Source organism: Camelina sativa, chromosome 10, assembly GCF_030686135.1.
Source record: "Camelina sativa cultivar CO46 ecotype springtype chromosome 10, ASM3068613v1".
Lineage (NCBI taxonomy): Eukaryota > Viridiplantae > Streptophyta > Magnoliopsida > Brassicales > Brassicaceae > Camelina > Camelina sativa.
The window spans coordinates 9564460-9584103 of NC_141889.1; the positions used below are offsets into that span (position 1 = coordinate 9564460).

The window sequence follows — 19644 nt, forward strand, 5'->3', positions numbered from 1 at the left end:
TGGTAATTTTTTATATATAATCTTTAATGTAATGGGTTGAGTTGTACATGGGTTTTTGGGATTTGGTCTAATAAATTGTAAATTATTATACAACACAATAAAATACCATTTTCTCCAACGAATTAAATCATTAAATGTAGTATTATAAATCTTCTAATTTAATAGAAAAATTAAAATATCTTAATGTGAAAATATTATTTTGATAAAACGTTTAGGAGCTCACAAATCAAATGCTTAAAAGGGTTATAATTGAAATTGGTATCATGTATGACGATGAGTGTAAATCTCCTTTGATATCTCTAAGTGTTTAGTTGTAGTTGTAATACAAAGTTACTAAATTAAGTACACTATGCTTAATGTTAAATCTAAAAACAAAAAAGTTTAATCACATAACTTTAATACACAATAAAAAACTATTAAAATATTAACATTATTAATAGTAAAAATACACAACTTATAGTTCTTTCAAATCCAACCCACATAAATGTAATAAAAATACTACTTTGTTGCAAGTACACCAAAATCTATATTTACATTTTTAAAGTATATTTGACAAAGTAAAATTTCTGTTATACTTAATTACATAGAAGATCCTTGAAAAAAATTGCTTAAATAGATTTAAATGATCGAGTGTTATGTGATTAAGTGGGTTAGAATTTACATAGTTTTTATGGATTATCTACTATACTAAAATACACACAAATATTTTAATATGAGATTAGACCATTTAAACGAAAGTTTTCTATTTGTAAACAATAGAAACACATTTAGATAAGAGAAAATAGATTATCCCTCTTGAAAATCCTATATTGGCATTATCTACATTAATATATAAGATCATGTTTTAAGCAGTTTTTGTCTACCAAAATTAGTTTAAGTCGTACTTTAAATTAGTTTCCAAAAAATATTTATAAAAATAAATCTATAAGAAATTAGTATCCATAGTTAAAATACTTTTCAATAAAATTCTAAATATTAAAAAAACTTCCTAAAAGAAAATTTAAATGCTTTCAGGTGATGTTTATAGAGCCGATTTGAGTTTACATAAATATGGTTATTAAAAAATTTTAGTTACAAAAAATTATCCCTCAGTATATCGTGAGTTATCTCCTAAAACTAACCATCAAAATGCAGTTATACAATCTTAAACACTAAACAAAACAAATAAAATTAACAAATATAACTTAAAATTTTAATTACAAAATATTGTCCCGCGGTGTACCGCGGATTACAATCTAGTTAACTTTTATATTTTGAGTATGATCGAGTGAATAATTAATGATCATACTATATATAAACGATGTTAGAGGCACCCGACTAGCTACTGGATAAAGAGATGAATGAATAGTTAATGGTGGAATAGAATAGTTGACAAAGAGATGAATGAATAGTTAATGATCCTATTATATTAGAGAAGCTACTGGATAATTATATGCAAGTAATGGAAAAGAGATCTAAGAGCAAGTTCAATGGTGGAGTGTTAAAAAAGGATTTTAAGTATGTTTTTAGTTATAATAATTAAAAATAACGAAGTTAAAAACTTTTTAAAAAAACTGTAAAATGGTATGCTCCAATGGTAAGATCCTAATTTTGGGTTCTTAAATTTTTTAAAAAACTTCTCAGCCTCATCTTATGCATTGGCCAATCCTGATCTGACTGAGATATCAACACATTCTGGACAGGAAGATCCACAAAAATGTCGCATACTCTGTTTATCAAAATGCAAGAGAAAAGGGTAGGTACAATATTCATGAAACAAGATGGGCAACAAAAAGAAATCTAAAGTGGAGATAGTTATTATTACTTGGAGCTTAGATCCGGCATTGGACAAGAAGCTCTCATCAGAGATAAAAGCCACAACTGTCTTCTTTCCGCTTCCAACAATAAGTGGCGATGAAACTGATCCTGAAGATAAGAAACAATCACATGTTAATATGTGTTTGAAATTTGTAACCCTTGTAATTGTTATCATCAGGTATAAGCTTGTTCAGCTGAAATTTGAACAATATTAACCATGCAAATTTAGAAAATAGTCTTAGGAGGCAAAAAAAAAAAAACCTTTTGTAAAGCCGGGACTTGCGATCACTGCACAGCGAACGACACTGAAGTCAACATGTTTCAGAAAGGCCTGTGATATTGCAATAGAATTTTAGAATATGTGTAACTCTAGTATGCTTTCTATTTGGTATGTGTTAGAAAACATCAACGTTCTAAGAACTAAAACAAACCTGCAGAACATTCTCGAAGAACTTCTTCAAAGCCTGTAGAAAACCCACAAAAACAAAAACAAATTGGAGTTGATTATATGTAATATAAATTCTATTAACCATAGTTTTTGTGGATGTTTGAAGGAACATACAGATTCGTAACCAGCAATTGCAGGTCCGTGCTTCCTAGGTATGGATGTTTCTATTCGTGCACGACTACTTGTCAGACTGCCAAACTGATCCTGAAGACATTGGACAAAGTCAGACTCAGTCAAACTTTGGATACCATCTTCAGAACCATTAGAGATGTCACAGTGCCAAGCAAGAATTTTTACGACTTCTTCATCGTTTGAATGAAGAAGTAGTTCAAGTGCAGGGAGAGCAGGTTTCATCTGTTGAATCATTGCTTCATATGTTAAGCATTGAACGTATACAAACAGAGGAAACAGAGGAGAGAGAAGTAAGAAGACCTGATCCTAAACACTAATTTTGCTAAAATAAATACCCAATCGAAAGAATCCTAATTATACTAATCAATTCATAAATCAGAAAACTCTAATTTTCTAATATATATTCTTAATTCAGAAGATATTAAAGATCTGTACTTCAAATCAGAGATATGCATACCATGGGGACAAGATTGAAGCGTCTTTGAACCAAACTCATCGATTTCTTTACTTTCCGATTTGGTGTTTGCAATTGAGGAACCATATATCGCCGAAGTTGTCACCGGCGTCGCTTGGATGGTGATAACGCCGGATTAGAAACCCATTTCCGACTCATCTCTTCTCTCAATTCAACGGACTCTCTCAATTCAACGGATTGAGGCGTGAGACAAAAATTCACCGATTATAGGCTCAAAAGAAATGAAAGAGAGAGGAGAAAAAAAGTTCGGTCGAATTTTTTTTTTTTTTTTTGTTAATTTCACCAACCAATGACGGACCGACACATATCAGATCCTAAAGGATTCTAAAAATGCTTAACTTAGAATCGATTTTAACATTTATCATGTAGTTTGAATTATTTTTAATCTTAAGCATCTCTTCAAAACTCTTTATAAACCACCGTTGAACTTGCTCTAAGTGAAGCTAAAATGAAAAGGAAAACCACATTTAAGAGAAAAAAAAAATTATCATCGATGGCTGAATTTTTAGCATCTTTCAATTTACCGTTGAAAGATGCTATAATCTACCGTTGAATTTTTATGTATTCATAGTATATTAGTGGAAAAGGCTAAGGTTACAGCGACGGTTGAAGAGTCATTTTTGACTAGTGTGCAGAACGCAAAGTCAAGAACCATAGCTTGAAATGTACTAAAATGAAGATGAAAGCTGAGGCGTAAGCAAAACAACCTATAATAAAGATACCATGGTGAGGAGCATACTAGCATGCATAAAAATTCAACATACTAGTGTTGAGACAACGCATACTAGCATGCATACAATGACAAGTATAGTGTGATCCAAACTTCATTTGGTGGGTAAGTTGGTCCTAAAGTTATTCTCGTTGTACCGTGATGTAATCACTGACAGGAAGGTAAGATGTGATGAGGGGGAAGTGGAGAGAGACCTATATTTATTTGAGTCGAATAGACTTTTTTACATATATTGTCAATCTATTTAGGTTATATAATTTAACAACTTATACTCTTCTAGTATTTCTTTCTATTCATTTACTTTTACTGTAAGTTTTGAAATCATAAGTTCTTACTACTTTGTTATATCATGATGTATTTTTATATAATTGATTTAATTCTTCAATTTTTATGGTAAGCTAAAATGATATATTCTAATGATACATATCAAATAATAATAATTTTATTACGAATGATCATTAAATGTATATTAGGTGAATGAGAATACCTTTGAATTAGGCGGTATGAGTGGGATATCGTCAATAAATTTATCATCCTTGAGAGATTATAGATACAATAACTGACCATGTATATGATGGATCAAAAAGAAATTGGTTAAGACTTTTAGTTTCTACATGATGTGATGATGCAGCAATTATGGCTTTCATGTTAGTTTTTAATTTTCTTGTACCAACCTCTGTAATGTATGTTAAGTACTACCTGAATCCAAAATATTACAAATTGAAGGAATGTTGTAAACATTCACAAACTTCCTAAATAATTTTGTTTATATTACTTGTCACACTGGTTTTGTAATTAATTAGTACGTTAAAACCACAAATCATCATCTACAGTAGAACCTCTATAAATTAATACTCGGTAAATTAATAACCTCTATAAATTAATAAATTTCTCCGGTCCCAAGTTGGGACTAGTGTAATTTTGGACACTATTCGATAAAATAATAAATTAATAACTTTTTTAAAAATCCCATGTAAAAATATGGTCTCATTAATATCATAAATTAATAATCAAATAAACTAGTATGTATATATATATCTAAGAATATCTAGTGAAATATGAATCTATTGCTGTTTGTTTGTTTTTGAATTTGCATTCTTGTTGGAGAGCATCTCTAATCTTTCTGATTGCATCAAAAACTTCTGGTGTTGTCTTCTCAAATCGCATCCAAAAATTATAGAGAGTTCTTGACGCGATAATTGTTTCTTTACGTGTAACTGGTTCTAAAAGTATCGTCGTATCTTTTTCAACTTCATCATCAGCATCAATTTCTTCTAAACTTTGAATTTCTGATAAAAAATTATCTTCATAAATTAATATTTTATTAATTTATCGATAAATTAAAACTTCTATAAATTAATAAAATTTCATGGTCCCGACCTTATTAATTTATAGAGGTTCTACTGTATTTAAATGATATTGAAAGTTTTCACAATGATTTTCTTTATTGAATCGCTAAATTTGGGGGTTTGATTACAAGAATCTTTCATCTATCAAATAAACGGATACAAATCTGGTTTCCTTTAAAAACAACTTTATGCATATATCTTACATATGTAGATGTATCTTTGGTAATTTTTTCCCCAAATATAAAATAATTTATATTTTTCTGAAATTTTATTTAATAGATAGATCTCTAAATATGAAAAGTATACCTCTCATCTTTCCAAATGATAAGAAAAAGTTTTTCCAGGTGTGAGATTTGTCTCTAAAATAATATGGATCATAAATCACTTTTCAAAAAATGGGATATGAATCCAATTATTGTTATTTCAAAAAAAATAAAAATAAAGAAGTTACCAAAAAAATAAAAAGAAAGAAATAATTGCATATCCTCAAAATACATGTCTTTTGTTTAGATTTTTTTCTATTTATGTAAAAACGTTTTATATAATATATTACATATCACATATTAAATCTGTATCCATATCAATTAATGACATGCATTCATTTTTCACCTTTTCAAAAATCAAATAAATAACTAATACTTATTATTTTCAGATACATTTCTTTTTTAGATTGGAGCTAGCTAATACGGTAAGTTTTCTTTTTTTACGGTTAGGGTTGGTTGAGGTTATTTAAATAGATGGATTTCTTAGTTTCTAATGTCTCTCTATTAGAATGATTTGAATATTATTTTGTTTTGATATTTTTTTTTTTGGAGAAACGCTTTTGATGGACTCTCTTTCTTCGATGTCAGATGGATCAGATTGGTCCAAACTTCATTCAGATATCCTGGACATGATTTTTAAACGTCTTGGGTTTGCAGATTTTCAACGAGCTAAATCAGTCTGTCCATCTTGGCTATACGCTTCAAGACAATCAGCGCCAAACAATGAAACCCCTTGGTTGATTCAATTTCCTGAAAAAGGTAAAGATTTTTGTCTCTTATATAATCCTGAAGAAAAAGAGAAGGTGTATAGAATTCAAAAAGTTGGTGATGAATTCACAAATAGTCATTGTTTGGCAATTTATGGAAGTTGGCTCTTTATGAGGGATCCTATATATAATCTCTATATTATAAATCTATTTACTCGCGAGAGGATTAATCTTCCGTCTGTGGAATCACCGGTTGGTAAGATAAAGATTAAACGTACCATCAATGATATGTTTAGTATAAAAATTGATGATCGATATGATGATGAACATCTTCAAGAACATATCAGATTTAACCTCGAAATTGACTTTCCTTTATTATGGATAGAGGATAAAACCAAAGATTATGTAGTTATGTGGTCAATCCGAAACTATCGTGTTTATTTCAAAAAAGGAGATAACTGTTGGAAACATGTTAACTATTGCATTGCTAACACGCTACGCAGTATTGATGTGGTATACGTAGATCATAAGATTTACTTGTATACTTCTCGTGATGTCAAGATCTTGGAATTTTCGGGTGATATTCCGGAAAAAATCTTAGAAACGCAAGTTACAGATGATGTGAGACTGCGACGCCACATTCATCCAGATGTGTGGTATATCAAGAAATCACATCTTGTTGTCACGATGAGAGCAGAAGTCCTTAGAGTTGAAAGCATAATAAGGAGTGATTCTGATGTTTGGTCCTTTCACATCTACAAGATGGATTCTTTAAATAACAAGTGGGAGAGAAAACTTACTTCTTTGGGAGACGAGGCAATAATTCTGGATCAAGGTATCACCATGCTTGCCAATGCCATCGAAGGAGTCAAGAGAAATTCAATATATTTTAGCGGTTATTGTTCTCTTCATTACTCCACATTTGATCGTGTTTGGAGTGAAAAAGATGTATTTGTCTTCAATCTCGACACACACAAAATTGAAAGACCACATCAAAGTTTTTGTTCGACCATTAATCGATTGTTTGATGTTCAGTGGTTTGTACCAAATTACAAACGGAAAGATTGATCTCAACTTTGTTGTATCTTCTTAATGTTTTTTTTCAATTCCCTAAAAGACATTTATGTTGCACTTGTGTTTTTTTTCTTTTTTCTTTTGCAAGTTTATTTGAATGTAATATATGTGTGGATAATGTATAATCATAAAGTATATCATGAAAAATTACTTTCTATGTCCCACATGCATCGCTTGATGAGTTATAATAATTTGTTTATCATTTTGATCCAGATGTGTATTCTTTAATTTTGGTTTATTGTTGAAAAGTATAATTGACTAGTATACAGTTTTCATTTTTTTTTTCTTTCGGAAATTTGGGAAAACACTTTTTGCATAAAATTGTTTAATATTTTGAAGTTAACTACAGTATATGATAAAACATCTGAAAAATAAATGTCAGAAAAATCGGATCATTACATTATTAAACTACACTGCAGACAATGTTCCATCCTTTACAACTAGCTATTATGAGATTATGAAGTTTTAAGTTTCATTTGGTTACATTTCATTATTATAGGAAACCACTCATCCTATGAGATGAGTAGATTTCAATGAAAAAGCTCATAATAATATAATATCCTCCTGGACTTCCCCCACATGAAATTTGTGATGTCACAAATCTTACTCTAGGAATTTGGTAGGATAAAACGAGAGAGAGAAAAATCTTAAAACCCCATTATTGAGAAAGTAGCCTCTGTTGCTACTGAAAGCTTGCTTTCTTTAGTTTCCACCTTGTCTTCAAGAATCCAAACTAATCGAGAGCCACAGTTGATGGGTAGAAGTTGAACACCCACAAGAGGCGCAGAGAAATACGATAAAATTAGGTACCGTTGTAAACTAAGTTATCTACTTATCCGGAATTGTCGCTGTACAAAAAATATGAATACAAAAGTCCTATGTTTTAAATTGTAACGTGTTTTATGAGAGTTTGTCACGTTTACAATGAAAATATATACATATTTAGAATATTTTTTTATATAAATTTTTAACAATTCCTATACACTTATATATAGCATTCCTATATTTTTTTATATCAAATCTTATTTAAAATATTATTTATTTAATATAAGTGTATAATAATAATTTAATATTAGATTTCATTATTCTACAAAATAGTTCTAATTAACAGAAATTTGTAAATAATTGTATTCTGTGATTTTTTTAACGAGTTGTTGTTCTGTAAATTTTTATTTTGTAAATTGTATTATTATGAGATTATACAATATTAATCAAGGGTCATTTTTGTATCTAAAATATTAATGATGACGGACAAATGCGCAACCAAATGCCCATTGGACATACCTCATAGAGGGTCAAAAGAATTAAAATAAAAAATAAAAAAATGAAAAAAATGTGAAAAGATGAGAGAAAAGTATTTCTGCCCAGAACAAATAAGACACTGGTCTCCTGTTGTCTTTTTCTTATTAGTTAGATAAATTAAAAAATAATTAAATAATTAAATTAAATTAAAATATTATTAATTGAATCTTTTGACACCCAAATGAGTGTATAAGCGATCGATCGGATTGCCCTTAGTCTCAATATGTTCGTTCTGTTTCACTAAAACTAGTTTTCGAACTTTTTAATTTGTCTCATGAAGTTAAATTTTGTTAACTTACTATATCTTATGTCAATCAAAGTCAGCAATGTAATAAACCTAACCACGGATATTGCATTACAGTATCGGTTGGAAAGTATATTGTGAGGGAAAATGATGCATACATGCAGTTATTACGAAAGTGCAATGAAGGCTAAAGAAATCCGCTTGGTGATCTAGTTTCCCAAGCTAATATAATCTAATATCCACAGTCCCAATGTTGTCCATGTGCATAATTTTGCAAGCGAATGTGGTACATAAACTTTTCATGCGGCCTCTAACTCTAACTATATATAATACGTATCTCTGCTGTTAGTGCATGGTATCGTATAAATATTCTGTCTCTTGTTTTCTTTCTTTTTTTCTTCAAAGCTATATATTACTACTAGTGTATATTTAACTTATTTGTTGGTCGATCTTCTTTTAGCAATATTAAAACCTATATAGAAAGGGAAAAAAAAATCTACGTATGATGAGGAAGATGTGGTAGCAGTTAGTGGCCGCAGTGGCTTATTTATTTATTTTTTTTGTTAGTGTTAAAGGGCTAGCTTGCACTGTTGCACATGGCTTTAACTTTACCATTGCGATAGAACGCACATATATATAGGAGTGTAACTGTACACTTTTCTTAATATATACACATGGAGTAATAATGAAGTTCTCTGGTTTAGGTGTAAAATGTTAATCGCGCTTAATATAATTACATGTAAAAATAACAAGAAAAAACAAAAAAGAGTGCATTGCATGTAAAAACACAGTGGTTGAGAATTTGAGATATATCATTAAGAGGGAGTAGTGTACGTAAACAAACACTTAATTACCGAAAAAATTACATTCATATTTTAGATGGTGTCAAAGCCCACTGGGCCAATGCGGTTATATTTTGGTTTTTTATTTTCGGCTATACGGACAAAAACTCTTCCCGCCGAAGTAAGTAAATATCTTTTCCGTCTAAAAATTCAGAAAAGTAACATTTAATACATTTAATACATGAACTTTCAAATTCAAGTGAAAACCATAAAATTTATAGAAATCCGTTTAATACATCAAATATCATTAACCAAATCAAAATACACATGTCGTTAAATCTGATAATTGAGCAATTAAAGACTATTACTTTGTCTTTTAACTACATGTTTTTAGCTTCATCAACTATATTTGGTGTTTTAAGTGACTACTCAACAAAACTTGATGTATTAAATGGTCTCTCACAAAGTTCATTATTTTTTGGCCTAAATTCAGAAATTCATGTATTAAATGATATTTTTACTGAATCTTTTTGGCGAAAAAGATAATTATTTACTTGAGCGGGAGGATATTCATTTAATACATGAACTTTCAAATTTAGGCCAAATTTTTTTTCATTTTTCGTTGCTTAATTCTTTCTAAAAATTTGAAATCTCTCACTCTCTCTATCTCTATCTCTCTCGCTCTATGAAGCCATTAAACAATGTTCTTCTCATCGTTCATGATGTTTTGTGTGTTTCTATTGAAATCAGATTCATATTCTCCTTTGATTTTTCGTTTTGATGTGGCGTTTTCGTAATCTGCTGGGTTTGAAATCAGATTCATATTTTTTTTTGATTCAGCGGTTTCGTAATCTGATGGGGTTAGAATTTCCGATCATGTTTAGTGACTTGGATTTAAATTTATTTCTATTTTTGGTTTATCCATGATTTAGTTTTTGTAAGCTTCATCGGATTTGTGATTTAGTCTGTTTTGGTTTGAGCTTTGTTTATTGTGATGATGAAGAATCATGGAAACTTTGTTTCAAGGTGAGATATGTATCTGATTTAAACATACTATGATTTTATGCTTACTTGGTTTCGGTTGATCTGAGCTTCTTTGATTTGGTGATTATGATTAATGTGCATTTAGAGTTCAAATTTGCTATCAAGTAAGATTGTTTGTAGCTAATCTGAGTTGGTTCTACTAGATTTTGATTCAGTCAAGTGTTAATTTCGTTTATTAAAGATGTTATCAAAGTGATCGAATGTGATCAGCTCAATGCTGATATTGGTTCATTATGAAGAACCTGTTAGATTTTTGCAGGTTGACATATCTTATTTAAACCGAATCTGTCATATTGATATATCTAATTTGAGTATCCTTCCAACTTATGCTACTTGAGTTTTTTGGTTGATCTGAATTTGTTTGATTATGATTGATGTTCCTTTTCATATTTTGCAGTAGTGAATTCTTTTGCTCCCAGCAATGTGAATTCTCCAAATGATGCAATAAATCCTTTTGTTGTCAGTAATGTTAAGCTGCTTCTGTTAAGTTGTTTTTGCAGCCTCTGCTTCATCCAAGACTAAGAATGATGCTGTTTCTCTAGGTCACCAAAGAGAGATATGCTCTTCTTAGTTTTGTTACTAGTTTTAAAAAAAAAATCAATTGTTGAGTTTACTTGATTTTGTTGGTTCCACAAGTCTGATTTAGTTGAGCAATTTTTGCAGCCTATGCTTCATCCAAGATTAAGAATGTTGCTGCTTCTACAATGCACCAAAAAATGGTATGATCTTCTTAGTTATGCTACCTGATTTTGTTTCAATAAAGTGCTAATTCATTTATGTATTCTCTCACCCTTTAGATTTTGAGTGTTACTCAAACTTGATTTCTTTAAGCTACTGATTCATTTGGATTTTTTCTGCAGCATCTGGTTCAGCCAAGAATAAGAATCACTACAAGAAAACAGGGTATTTACGACTACGCTTGGCGACTAAATACGTAGTCGCTAAATTTCCCGACTATCTGCCGACCACTAAGTGACCAAATTACAACTGCGTAAATTTAGTCGTAAATCAGACGTCATTTGCCGACCAAATAGAGTAGTCGGTAATGTAGTCGCTGATTAACAACCATTATACGACTAAATGGGATGAACTTAATTGAGTTGTATCCAAGTAGCTAACTTGGCGACGAGTTAGCGACTAACGCTATGAGTCGGTAAGTTGGTGACTATACAACGACTACTTTTGTGGTATTCTTCACATATTAACTATAAATACAAGAATCATGTGTTTGCATTCTCATATCTATACTTATGTTTAGGTGCATCATGTCTTATTAAATGTTTTCTATTACTTCAGATGTGAATTGGTTTATATGTAACTAATGATTATATGTAACTAATGTTTTTAAGTTTATATATATCCATGTTTACATTCTTTATATACTATTAGATATTCACATTCTTTAAGTTTATATGTAACTAATGTTTTGTAATTTTTAAGTGATGAATATATTATGTACTGTATATATATAAGTAGCAGATTTCAAATAATATGTAAACTATACTAAATTATATATTTTTCTAAAATTAAATATGGCTACAGATTTGCGACTAATAAGTGACTAACTACAGAATATTGGGTTTAAACATGTTTATTACGTGTTGGACAAGGTTTTGGACTACAAGACAAGCCCAATTTCTTAAAATAAAGTCACATAGCAACTCATCAGCGACTAATAAGCGACTAATTTTAAAATATTTTGGGACTAAACAAGCCCGTGAATCCATTTATGCGGTCCAGCTCATAAACAAACGACCTAACCCTACTGCTCAAACCCTAATCTCTCATTTCTGATTTCTCACTGTTCTTCGCCGTTTCTCTCAATCTCTCATCGACGCAATCACCGATTCTCTCAATCTTCTATGATGACGGTTAAGAAGGCTGGACAAAAGAGGAATGTTTTCCCCAACGCTTCTCTTAGACCCGGTGGCTCGAAGGTGAGAAAATTCAATCCTCTACCGCCGCAGTACAACTTCACGCCAGCGTCTCAAAATCTGACGCCTCAAGAACAATTCCGTGTTTCCCCCCAACTATCGATGTCAACCGCACCGCAGGTCAGAAACTATCCACCGCCACATATCCTGTTTGAGAATTCCTTGAATCGAAGTCGAGAAGACCAACCAGCTTGGTCATTACCAGAAGTCCAGAACAATCTACCGGTTCAATCAAATCCTTTGCATGATTCTGCGAGATCTCAAGTTCAGAACTCTCATGCTCAAAGCCATCCGTCTTCTCAACGTAACAACTTTGAGGAGCCAGATCCAGTATTGCCGGAACTCTAGGAGGACACGTTGAGGGCTCTTAACGCCATACTTATGGTGCCGGACCGCGACATATTTACCATCGTGCTCTCTCCGGAACCGAAGCCTAACTCGACTTGGTATCTAAACACGTTTTAATATTGTTGTGTCATGCATGTGTTACATATTCGAGTGTTATGTGATTATTTTGTCATTCGTTTGTGATTTTTTTGTCATTGTTTTTTCGAGTATATGTGTTTTGTCATGAAATTTTGTGTTTTGCCATGAACTATTGTTTATTGTTTTGTCGAGTATATGTGTTTTGTTGAGTATATGTATTTTGTCATGAAATACTGTTTATTGTTTTGTCAAGTATATGTGTTTTGTCGAGTATATGTGTTTGTCATGAACTATTGTTTATTGTTTTTCTTTCATTCCCAAGTCTCTCATCAGTTAGTAGTAACTAGAAAAGTATATATGTTTGTCATGAACTATTGTTTATTATTTTTTCATTCCCAAGTCTGACTTGATTCTTATGTTTTGAGGTTTACTCGTGATGCCAAATCACAACTGGTGCGGAAGGTTACAAAGGTTTTTACAAACAAATTTGATGGTGAATACTATAACTGGTCATGTGTACCTCCGAAGAGATGAGAAAGATACTTCCATCAGTTTGCGGTATAGTTTTATGTTATATATCATTCATAGATAGGTTTTAATTGTTGTTTATCACTAATTTAATTCTATTTTTTTCCCTAGAAAACACACACTTGGGATCCATTGATAACATGGACAGTGCAACATTTTTTCTATGAGATATGTCAACACCAGATGAAAAACATGGTAAGCGATGCTAGGACTACTCGAGTGCAACCTAAATAGATCGCAGATGAACTTTGGAAAACAATGGTTGCGCAGTGGGATACTGAAGAAGCACATGAAAGGAGTCGAATCTATTCCAATGCTTGTATGTCAGACCGTAATGGTCTCGGTCCACACTCGCACTTAGCTGGGCCAACATCATATCAACAAGTCAAACAAGGCTTGGTGAGTAACTTTAACTTATGTCTTAACCTTGTTTCTGTAACTTTAACTTATGTCTTAACCTTGATTTTGTTTTTGTTACATTCCAGGAAGAGAAATTTGGGAGACCAGTGAGTCTTGGTGAGGTTTCCAAACAGACACATACAAGGCCAGATGGTACGTATGTCGATCGAAAAGCTGAGAAGATCTTCTCAACTTATGAGAAAAACTTACAAGCTAAGATATCTGAGATCGAGCCAGATCCTTCTTGAACTCAAGAGCTCACAACAGAAGATTATACAGCCATCTTTCTTCAGGTAAAATATCATTTTCACAATCTACATTTAAAGAGTCTTCAAAACTTTCATTTTCAGAACTAATAGTTTTAATTTTTCTTTTTGAAGTCCACTGAGAAGGATTCACGAGGTAATCTTTTTGGACTTGGAAGCCTCAAGGATCATCTTCAGGATCTTCTCAGTGGCAAGAGCTATCAACAAGTACAGTCGTTGTTTGTAGCATTGGAAGAGCAAATGAAAGAAGCTCATCATATAATTGAAGAACAAGTTGCCTTTAATGCAAAACGTGATGCTGAGATTGCTGCTCGTGAAGCAGAGCATTCCAAAGTTGTGGCTGAGCAACAAAAGAAGATAGAGCACTTGGAAAACTACTTGCGCAAAACTGATCCAGCTTTTGTGGAATTCCTTGTGTCTGAACCAAGTGATGCATCCACCACCTCTCCAACACAAAGATAACCTACTTCTTAGGTTACTTCTTAGGCTACTTATCTCTATTCCTTAACTCTAATGAACTTGGCAATCATAGTTTTTGATTGATCATTTTGGTTCTCTCTTGGTTATTATGAACTTGTCACTTTGGGATGATGTGTCAATCATAGTTTATGATTGTTCATTTTGGTTCTCTTTTTGTAACTGTTAATGTGGTGAACATATTACTATTGTGGTAAACTTTTGGTTATTAAGAATGTGAATTTTAGGTTTTTGTTTGATTACAAATTCAATTTATAAAAAAACAAAACAATTATGGTTTTAATCACTATAGTCGTCAAACCAGTCATTAAATCTGGTTTAAAGTCATCGTAACATAGTCGTCAAATAGTCGTCCGATAGTAGTAACAGATTCGTATAATAGTCGTAAATAGTCGTAACATTGTCACAATCTATTCTCAAACTAGTCGTAACATTGTCATTAAATATTCGTAAATTGTAAAGATTAAATTGCGACTACGTTTACGACTACATGTAATAGTCGTAATATAGTCGGTAAATAGAGATGATATTACGACTGAATTTTCTTACCGACTACCGATTTACGACAACGGTTATTAGACGTAACTTAGTCGTTATGTATGAATTAGCGACTATGTAGTGACTATTAGTGCAGTCGTAAATCACTTGTTTTCTTGTAGTGAATGTTGATGTTTCTCGTAATGCACCACCAAAAACTGGTATATATGATCTTCTTAATTATGATTCTAGATTTTGTTTTAGTCAAGTGTTAAGTTCGTTTATGTGTTTCCTTTTAGATTTTAAGTGTTACTCAAGAGCTTGATTTTTTTAAGCTACTAATTATGTTGGAAAGTTTTTGCAGCATCTGCTTCATCCTAAGATAAGAAAGCTGTTGCTTCTCCTAATGCACCAAACAGTGGTATGATCTTCTTTGTTGTGATACTTTGATTTTGTTAGAATGAAGTATTGAGGTCAATGTTTTCTTGGTTGATTGTGATTCATGGTAAATTTTATAGTATGATGGACACTGGTTTGTTTGATGTAATTTTTGGTGTTTGAAAGTTGAAAGAAAAAGGAAGGATGTCAAAGAGGAGATGCCAGAGGTGATAACTAATGAGACAATATACAAGATGATGTGCATAGAAGAAAAGCGCATTCGTGATAGTGTCCCTAAGTCCTTACCGCTACCCTGACATGAACGCCAAAAAGTGGACTAAAAAGATAAAGATGATTACAAAAATTGGCTGACTTACAAGAAAGGCCACCTTGGGTTGACTCGCGAAGAAGAAGAACACTTGGTAAATATCTAAGCTTTCTTTTTTTATAGAAGTTTTTTTAGCTTTGGTGTTTATCCCTAACCAGTTTCTCTACAGGTATCTTCTACCCTCAAACTAAGGGGCTGTTATGAGAGATGTGATTTCTAAATCCATATGGAATTGTAAATATTAAAAATAAAAATACATGGATTTTGAAATAACATATTTTATCCTTGGATTTGAATCCTTCTATTTTACACTTTTAAATCCACTCAAATCCATTTAAAACATAATGTGGATTTTGAAATCCAAAAACAAATCATTAAATGAATAACATGGGATTTTAATAAGTATTTGTAAATCATATAACCAATAACACATAATTTTGATAAGTATTTTAAAATCAATGATTGAATAACACATAATTTTTGTTTGGATTTTCAAATAATAACCCCCCTCTAATGCTATTGACTATATCCATTTGAGAAGAATGCACCACCAAATTCTTCTTCGACCATATATTCTTCTCTCCATCTTCCATAAGCCATAGGTTCATCGTACCTTCCCTTCCAAGACCGAAATGGTCTAAAAGAGCTACTCTTCCATAGTATTCTATCACATCAGATTTAAACCAACAAATATCTTCAGATGCTTGAAGCATACTGATTTCTTCAAAACTAAAGTCGAAACTCACAAGCATAGGATCAAGCACCCATAGCCAAGCGAGGTAATGCATACACCCATTGGTATTTAATATTTGTGTTATAGGAAGATGAGGAGATCTGCATGCAATTTTTCTCCATTGACTTGATTCATTTCCTTCTAGTATGAGGACCCAATGCTCTGACAGCCATATTCTGAGCTCTCCAAATCCGTCACCAGGTCTTGCAACTATGCAAACCACTTTATATTGATCATGAACGGGATCGTGTCCGATACGATACATGATCTTTTTATTCATGTGGTCTTCAACTAAGATGTTGGATTCTTCTATGTCGGGTAAGACAACAAGTTGTCTAGTGGTGGTGTTGTATATTTGCACACCTAGCTCTTTTACAAAGAGCATCAAGCCGCGAAACACGTGATAGAAGTAATAGCCTTTTCATCGCTGGGATGGTCAAATCTTGGTCAATTACAAAGGAAGACATAGTAGTAGTAATGTCAGAGCAAGGAGAAGATGACGAAGATAGTAATTTAGTTTTGCGGTGGTTATTTTTCCAAGAAGCTCAAAGTCACATATAGACGCGGTGGGGATGCTGAAACCCTTATCAAACGATTTGTGAAAGTTCGGGAACAAATCAAAGATGACCAGACCTTTGAGGCGGATTTGAACCTCATAAGGGATTTAGCAGGAAGTCTCGTGAGAATCTCTATCATGAGATCAAAAGGAATCTCCGACATTAGTTTGTGGCTTTTGCACATGTCTCTTCTTTCTTATTTTCATTACCATCGATTTCCTCTTCATTCTTTTACTCTCTTTCGCTAGATGATGACGACCGGCTATACTACAATAAAACAAGCTTTTTGCAAGGACAACTTGCGACGGAAAATAGCTCTCGCAAATTTGCGTTGGATTTGCGAGGGTAGTACGAGACCAAAAAAATTACTAGCATATCCCTCGCAAAATTGCGAGGAAGGAGGTCGTCGCAAATCCGCTGCACAATTGCGAGGGATTCACGTCAAATTCGCTGGGAAGATAAAATCCCTTGCAAATCTATCGCAATATTGCGAGGCTTTTGCGAAGACAAACTCCATAGCAAATTTCCTAGGGATATGCGAGTGAATTGCGGAGGCCATAGCAAATCCATAGCAATATTAGGAATTTTTTTTTTTATATAAATATAAAAGTTTTTGAAGAATTATTATGAAATATAATTGAATGTTTATACGGTGAATTATTCTGAATTATATTACTATTAATGATTAAGAAGATGATAAAAAAAAGTATGATGAGACCATTGGACTTTATAATATACTTGAAGGTTAATTTGAACAATTCTAAAAAATTATTTTGATGGTTTTTATAAAATAATATTCAAGATTTGCGACAGATTTGCTAGATGCATAGCAAATTCGTCGCAATTGCATCGCAAACTTCAAACCCTAAACCCTAAACCCTAAAGACTAATTACATTACTATTAATGATTGAAAAGATGAATCCAAGACTTATGATCAAAGATCGGGCAGTGCAACACAAAACTGTCGGAGATATATATATATATATATATATATAGATATATGTTTGTCCCAATGTAATGAACATATATAGAAGATATAGTAGAAGATAGTTAATGATTAAAGGAAAATGCAAAATTGTACCATTTTGGAAAGTTTGATGGTAGAAAAGAGTATGATGAGACCATTGGACCTTATAATCTACTTGAAAGTTTATTTGACTATTTTTTTTAAAATTTTTTGATGGGTTTTATAAAATAATATTCAAGATTTGCGATAAATTTGCGACTGATTTGCTAGACATTTAGCAAATCCGTCGCAAATTCATCGCAAACTACTCAAATTATAGCATTTTCCTCGCAAATATTGACACAAATGACAACTTGAAAACCTAAACCCGAAAGACTTTGCAAAGGATTTGCTACGGTTTCTCGCAATTCTCGAGCAGATTTTTCAAAAAATTGAAATTTTTTTGAATTTTAGTTTATGAATTTATTTGTTAAAATTTTAAACATGGGAGAAGTCAAGTATCTGGAAACAAAAATTGTATATTTTTTATAATTTTGCTAGGCTTTTGCAAGGGACCTTAGCAATTCCATAGCAATATTTGCAAGGTATTTGCCATACTGTGTTTTTCTAATTATTTTGCGAATGAACTTAATTATGTTATCAAATTATTTGTAATTAGTTTTTGTGATATACTCTAGTTTGTCTTTTTTAGTATAATGATAACATAAGAAAAAACTTTTAAAATACAAATAAACAGACTTGTTTCTGATTGGCTAATTCTTAAAGGAGAGTATCACACCTCATTTGATATCCACCGTTGATAACAATAACAGGAATGGATTTACTTTTTTGACTTCCCTTCTCTACCTCTTAACATTATCTCCTCTTCCTACGAGATCTATGGCTCCCTTCCCTCTCTCTCTGAGCCATGGCTGCTTAGCGTTTATAGCGGAGATGATGATTTGGAGAGGGAACCGAAAATATATTATTCTGGTGGCGGCGCGAGGAGAGGTAGCGATGTTCGTGAGATGTAAAGAGCGAGGAAGGAGGATGATGGTGCTTGGGGTTCATAGGAGCCAATGGTATTTTTCTCGATTATACAACAGATCTGATATAGGTATGTTTTTCGGTCCTTAGATTTCGTTCGTCGGCACCTAGCTGAAAAAAAATTAGAGTTTTGTATTGCAATCTCGTTTATTTTCCTCAGTTTATGAATATTATTCTGTTTTATAGATTCACAAAAGCAAAAACGAATAAAGGCAACAGGTTTAAGCTCGACAACAATTTCGGTTAGTCTTTTCCTTCACTGCTTCGATTTTGTGATGTTAGCTTGGTATTGAAATCAATATTAGCCAAACTCTACAATACCCTTGCAATCAAAAGTTTATTCATCAATACCCTTATGTTTTCTAAGTACCCTTTGACAAAGGTTGACCAACATATGGACCAACATATACCCCTAAAAACATGTGGACCCCATCAATTTTTCTCCACCAATCGGGTTCCTTCTCTCTCCCCTCTCTCTCCCCTCTCTCTCCCGACCTCGTCCCCGCTCCCCCATTTTTGCTCCTCTCCCCCTTCCAATCGATACAAATCGAGTCCATAGAAATCGATTTGATTCCAAACGAAAGCAAAAGATTGGGAATGAAGCAAACAGCAAAGCAAAGCAGAAGATTCATGTGATATTCTTACATTTATTTACCAATGCAATTAGGGTTCTTGAGGTTCATCCTAAAGCAATTAGGATATATACCTTGAATGCTCATTCAATTTATTCTCATTTGTATTAGTGTCGAATGGGTCGCATACTAAGTGGATTGTAACACTTCATTCGAACTGAATCGTAA

At 32.2% G+C, this 19644-nt stretch overlaps 1 protein-coding gene, 1 long non-coding RNA gene and 2 pseudogenes across 3 annotated transcripts; 2 read left to right on the forward strand and 2 right to left on the reverse strand.

Annotated features, from left to right (window-relative positions):
• Positions 1 to 1473: 1473 nt before the first annotated feature.
• On the reverse strand, positions 1474 to 3066 carry LOC109126976 (uncharacterized). The gene is made up of 6 exons (XM_019230997.2): positions 2835 to 3066; positions 2360 to 2599; positions 2229 to 2261; positions 2059 to 2128; positions 1805 to 1905; positions 1474 to 1708 (listed from the first exon to the last, which is right to left on the reverse strand). The coding sequence occupies exons 1-6, from the start codon at positions 2916 to 2918 to the stop codon at positions 1631 to 1633; spliced, it is 606 nt and encodes a 201-aa protein (XP_019086542.1). The 5' UTR covers positions 2919 to 3066; the 3' UTR covers positions 1474 to 1630.
• A 2630-nt stretch (positions 3067 to 5696) lies between these two features.
• LOC104718321 (putative F-box protein At4g22060 pseudogene) lies at positions 5697 to 7142 on the forward strand (annotated as a pseudogene). Its single transcript, XR_015568446.1, has one exon. The product of XR_015568446.1 is annotated as a putative F-box protein At4g22060 pseudogene (transcript).
• Positions 7143 to 15526: 8384 nt separating this feature from the next.
• LOC109126825 (F-box/kelch-repeat protein At4g19930 pseudogene) lies at positions 15527 to 17034 on the reverse strand (annotated as a pseudogene).
• A 1694-nt stretch (positions 17035 to 18728) lies between these two features.
• On the forward strand, positions 18729 to 19086 carry LOC147935940 (uncharacterized). The gene is made up of 2 exons (XR_015568266.1): positions 18729 to 18914; positions 19031 to 19086. It is a non-coding gene; the product is annotated as an uncharacterized LOC147935940 (long non-coding RNA).
• Positions 19087 to 19644: the final 558 nt, after the last annotated feature.

Bases quoted from the DNA above. Each gene is read 5' to 3' on its own strand.
- LOC109126976 (XM_019230997.2), bottom strand. From the start codon at position 2,918: ATGGTTCCTCAATTGCAAACACCAAATCGGAAAGTAAAGAAATCGATG. The intron at 2,262-2,359 runs GTATGTTCCTTC...GGTTTTCTACAG, and splicing joins CAATTGCTGGTTACGAATCT to GCTTTGAAGAAGTTCTTCGA. The intron at 2,129-2,228 runs GTTTGTTTTAGT...GCAATATCACAG, and splicing joins TCTTCGAGAATGTTCTGCAG to GCCTTTCTGAAACATGTTGA.